The following is a 5,829-nucleotide window of genomic DNA, read 5'->3' on the forward strand; positions in this document are numbered from 1 at the left end:
ATGCGATACGATAATGCTTAAAGTGCCACATGCTCAGATTTAAAAAAAAAAAAAGAGTTTTACTCAGCTGTTGCTGAGTCAGTTCTGTGAACTTCTATAAGTATCTTGTGTCATATATATATATATGGTTATTTGTATGTATGTACCAAGAGTTCCCGTAAAACCACAACAAATTCTTTGTGTTTGCGCACACTTAAGTGGTGAATAAAGCTCATTCAGATTCTGATTCTAATTCTAATAAGAAAGCACCCCCAAAACAACTTCTGAAAGTGAACGGTAGTGTTTTACTCTAGCATTACATAAAAATGTCATTTTAACATTAGTGTAATCATTTTAACATGAGTTTAGGAACTGAATAATAAAACGGAAAAATAAAACACTGCTTAGTATTTACTCTTTGAATTCAATATGCACTGATTCTTATTTAAGCTACAAAAATTATTTAGGTAAGAGCAGTGAGTGATTTTCTCTTTGTCTTTTGTTCATGGCCCCAAATATTGCAAGCCGTAGCGATATGCATATTGCGATATGTACTTTTGCGATATTTCGATATATTGCACAGCCCTACTAGAGACAGTTACACCTTTACTTGATTATTTTGCCTCATGTCTGTTCTAGAGACATGTTACAGCTTTTTGATAAAGCTCTAATTGGTTTTCTTTTGGAAATATGTTTCAAATTCACACTGAATGCATTTATGACTGTAAAGCATGTCTGTGTGTGTCAAAATCGTGATTAAAATCGAAATCGCAAAATTGATCAAAGAAATCGTTTTTTCTTTCTTTTTTTGTCCATATCGCAAAGCCCTACTTTCAATGAACTTCAATTTTGTAAATTACCTGTATTTGTTTAAGTTATTATTACTTAATCAAAACAACCCAACTGCAGTTTGATTGATATTACGCATTAATTACGATTAATGCAAAATATAAAAAACGTGATTTCTGGAGAAAAAAAAAATCGTTTATCGTTATCGTTTTTTGCAAATGAACTTCATATATATATATATATATATATATATATATATATATATTTATTTATTAGGGATGCATCGATGTATCAGCCGCCAATATTTATCAGCCGATTTTTTCTTAATTTACAACCATCGGCATATCGGCTATATCAGGAAAAAGGCCGATATAACAAACCTATGGTTTATTAATTAACTGCATGAAGGCACTGAGCTGTATAATGTCTGTTGCATAATCCTAGCGCTGCTGTCTGCACTTTAATGCTAATCAAATAAAAGATGGCACACTATTCTTGACTAAATAACTTTTGTAACTTTCATAAGTGTAGTGGACCTCATCTGAATGAGGACCAAAATTTCACTGATGTTTTAAGGTTATTGCGTTCTTTTTCACCTTCAAGAGCTAAACAAAACACAGCACGAGAAGTGCACATTAAACTCTCTCTCTCGGTTTCATTATCATCAACATACAGCGAATTACACAAAACACTTATTACAACTAACAGTAAACAAACATATACAGATCTCGTGTCTTTTCGGGGGGTGCTTAATAAACGGACAAACTTTAAATCCGAAGAACTGCGTGCTTTCATTACCCATATAACGTTAGCTCCGACGTACACTAGAAAACCCGTAAGAGTCCCACCTTAATAAAGGAGATCCCATACATATTTTAACTTGCAAAAAATATTCAAATGTATACAAAAACAAATTAGAAGATTAATCATAATACGTTTTTTTTATTTGTTTACTTTATTTCTGTACCTGAAAACGGTTAAACCTACCTAAAAAGCACTGTTTATTTAATATGTATCTTTGCACTAGAAAACCCGTAAGAGTCCCACCTTAATAAAGGAGATCCCATACATATTTTAACTTGCAAAAAATATTCAAATGTATACAAAAACAAATTAGAAGATTAATCATAATACGTTTTTTTTATTTGTTTACTTTATTTCTGTACCTGAAAACGGTTAAACCTACCTAAAAAGCACTGTTTATTTAATATGTATCTTTGTTCTGTTGTATTTATGTAAGCCTGCTGAATGTTAAATGGATCCAATCCATGTTTATTAGAAATTATTTGATGACGCAGCAATAAAACTGCTAGTATAATTTAATGCAGGTGTTTTTGAACTTTGCTGATTTAAAACATGATCAAAATACTATCTATTTTGATGCCAACATTTCAAATAAGAGAGGAAGTGACAAATATCGGTATCGGCCAATAAGTGTTTGTTAAAATCAGTATCGGCCCATCCCTAATATTAATATATATATATATATATATATAATTAAATCTTCACTTTTACTTTCGATCAGTTTTAAAATATATTTATATTTAATTTATATTAAGATATATATATACACAGATAAAAAAAAGATTAAATTCTAACTCCAAACACAGCCACATTTATTCCTATGTTTTTCAGTTAACTTAATATATACATTGTACTCAGAATGAAATTCCTCACATTTTTTCAGATAACCCACAGACAAAACCATGCAGAGCAAACACAGACAAGAGAGGGGCTCCCTGTCATGGTCTCATGCTTGGGGGACATTAAGGATGCATTCCCAGCCCTTCAACTCACATTAGTCAGTTAATTTCCCAGCCAACCTGAGGAAGTATACATTTATAGATGCAATAAATTCAATTAACAGTATCCTCCCTGTGACCAAAAAATGTACAGGTGCAAATGACTATATATTAGCATAAGTACCCACATATACCCACAAAATGCAGAGGCACAGAGGATGCACTAGGGCCAACTCTAATGCATCTCATTTCTATCTTAAATATGCGGAAACATGCATTCAGAGTTATATTATATTATCAGGAGGAAGCAGCTTGTGTTATTTCACTAGCCTTAAATCTGTTCACTGTAAACAGTTATTTAAAAATATTAAATGGGAAAAAAAGTCGTTATTTGATCTTATGTTGTTCCAAAAATTATCACATTCTTTTGTGGAACACAGAAGGAGACAATTAGGAATATCAGACACTGACAGCTCAAGTCCCCATTTACATTCACTGCATTTCTTCTATAAAATAAAAGTGAATGGAGACGGAGACTTTCATTTGGTCTAATATTCCCTTCTGTGTTCCAGACTGACATACAACTTTTGTTTTTGGTTTGAAACTGCACAAGGGTTTAAATCTGAATTTTTGGTCAACTGTCCCTTTAATTCAGCGTTACACGTTTAATTTTTCTGGGAGAATAAACAACAGTTCTCATTGAGGACGTTCTGTTCTTCAATTAATGTCTTATTTAATTATCTCTTCTTGTATTTTATTTGACATTTCAGCTGTTTGGGGCCTGCAGTCATTAGCTCATTTAGCAGCAGAAGCACCACAACAGCTTCCCTAGCCTACAGGAAGCGGGCGAGCCGAATTGTTTTGCTTATAATCGTATCCTTAATGGCCAGATAATCATCCTGCACGCAGGAAAACAGATGTATGACTGTCTATAAGTGAAATCGTTGGGGAAATAATTGTGTGACTGCTTAAATTCCACCATTTACCAAGTTTTACGCCTAGCTAGCGTCTCTGAAGCGGTTAGCTCGCGAGCTCACACACAACAGCTCGAGCGCAAGCAATGAATGACCGCGAGCGCGCCTCTCTCACAATTTACACTTCAGTTAGAGTGGGAACGTTTGTCATTTCTTAATGCTTTTGATTCTGGCTTGCAAATAGTAAGGAATAAGACATAGGCCCTTCGCCGTCTTTCACAGCGGCGGATGTATTTTTAACCCACCCATATTCGGGAGACGAGTGAATGTACCGAAACGGAAGTGGCTAACAAACAGAGTGCCAAACGCTAAGCCAGCTGTCGCTTCTCTTTGGCTGATAGTTTCAATGATATTTGAGGATTTCGTGGTATTATGATTAAAAATGTGTAGTGTGTCTCACTTCACGGTTACCTTAATGATCCTGCGGGGCAACCCTGCCATCTTGTCTTGAATGCGGATTTTAGCTTTGACTCTCGGTGCCTCTTACTTCGTTTGCATTGACGGCGGAGACGCAGTGCACACTCGCCTTCCGGCGCGTTGCGTCCTGACGCACGCGGAAACGTACGGATTGATGATGATATGGACGTTGTAGTTTGTATGTAATGAAAGCTGTTGCTTTCACGCGTCCCGAGAAAACACACGATTAAAGTGTTTTATGTCATTCATTCTGTGCAGTCCTTTTTTTTTTTTTTTTTTTTTACTGAGGACGTCCTGTATTTGACGTGAACATTTAGAAATGAGCACTTTTGATAAATATGCTTATGTATGAACACTACATTTCCACATTTGCAGCCTTAAAAACCTATTATATAGCATTCTCAGGACAGCTGGTATTGATGGAAATATTGACATAAACTTGATAAAACTATAAACGTAATCAAATCATGAACTATATTGATAAAGTGAAGCACCTCCTCTCTCTCTCTCTCTCTCTCTCTCTCTCTCTCTCTCTCTCTCTATCTCTCTCTCTCTCCCCCTAATACCTCTTTTATTTGAACATGGGTAGGCTACTAAAGTTTTTGGAGTAGATGCCACACAGAAATAACATTTCACAGTCTTTCAAAGGCGTCCAGACACAGAGGAGCAGGTCATCACAGAAATGAAGTCTCTTCCGATACTAAGACCAGGTATGAAAACTTTTTTTCTGCCTAAAGACAACATTTCTTATTGGGTTTTTTATCAGTATGATTTATCCTAAAATATTGTGTCATATTTGTAGACAATATAACTTGGTAAAACCTTTATAATTGTTTTAAATAAATAAAAAATATATATATACTATATTAAGCATTTATGTTCATATATTTATACAGGCATTTACACATCACAGTAGGGCATATTCAAAAGTAGTGATGGATGAATAGATCTTAAAACTGAAATAGTGAAGACTGAGAGTCTTTACGATGTATCAAACTAATACAAATGTTATACACACACACACACACACACACACACACACACACACATATATATATATATATATATATATAATTTAATTATGTTTGGAGTACACACTAAAACATTTAAGGAACATATTAAACAGTTATATAATTATGAATAATATGTTATAAGTACAAGCAAGAATAAATAGTAAAAGTAGTTGGCCTAATAAAAATTAGGTAGAGAGAAACATCACATGATGATAATAAGTTGTTGGAATTCTTGGTTAAACTTTTCCTGATTGTCAACCTGAATTATTTTAGTAAGTCAAAACGAGAGGAAATACTACCAGTGAGCTCTTGTTCACTAATTGACCCTTACATTTATTATGGTCTTCAATGTGTTCTTCATCTGTTAATAACTGACTGGGTCTTCACTTGACCATGAAGTCTCCCATAGATCTGCACCCGTGACATGTTTCAATCCTCCCTCCCAAATATGCCTTTGTTCCAGCACATAGCAGCAGATGAACCAGTGTCTAATTTATTGCCTTTTCCCGGTGCACATTGTGAACAGACAATGCCAGCTGAATTAGAGGGACTACTGCTTCCACTGAGCACTTGATATGAATGGCAGGATCCATTCTGACAGGACTAAACCTAACTTCCTAGCACGGTTATATGGCATTTTAGCCAGTTCTTTACACATTTCCATATGCCAGAAGGGCGGGGCTTTGAAGTTGTTTTTTGAGTGATTAAAAGTGGAAAAGAAAAAAGAAGAAAAAACACTTCAGATAAAAAATCTTTATTTAACCCTGTTATTCCTCACTTACAGGTCACACTTGTGATCCAAAACAGACTGAAGTTAATTATTATTATATATATATATGTGTGTGAGTGTGTATATATATATATATATATATATATATATATATATATATATATATATATATATATATATATCTG

At 34.2% G+C, this 5,829-nt stretch overlaps 2 protein-coding genes across 2 annotated transcripts in view; one reads left to right on the plus strand and one right to left on the minus strand.

The window, feature by feature from the left end:
* The window catches only part of ube2na (ubiquitin-conjugating enzyme E2Na), a 15,890-nt gene extending 11,835 nt beyond the window's left edge, over positions 1-4,055 (minus strand). Inside the window, exon 1 of the mRNA XM_016236315.1 lies at positions 3,896-4,055. Within this exon, the coding sequence (XP_016091801.1) occupies positions 3,896-3,925 (30 nt within the window). The 5' untranslated portion in view covers positions 3,926-4,055. The remainder of the gene's footprint in view (positions 1-3,895) is intronic.
* A 466-nt stretch (positions 4,056-4,521) lies between these two features.
* The window catches only part of c1qtnf13 (C1q and TNF related 13), a 4,016-nt gene continuing 2,708 nt past the window's right edge, over positions 4,522-5,829 (plus strand). Inside the window, exon 1 of the mRNA XM_016236296.1 lies at positions 4,522-4,611. Within this exon, the coding sequence (XP_016091782.1) occupies positions 4,584-4,611 (28 nt within the window). The 5' untranslated portion in view covers positions 4,522-4,583. The remainder of the gene's footprint in view (positions 4,612-5,829) is intronic.

The sequence above is a fragment of the Sinocyclocheilus grahami genome, unplaced genomic scaffold, assembly GCF_001515645.1.
Source record: "Sinocyclocheilus grahami isolate Dianchi unplaced genomic scaffold, SAMN03320097.WGS_v1.1 scaffold487.1, whole genome shotgun sequence".
Lineage (NCBI taxonomy): Eukaryota > Metazoa > Chordata > Actinopteri > Cypriniformes > Cyprinidae > Sinocyclocheilus > Sinocyclocheilus grahami.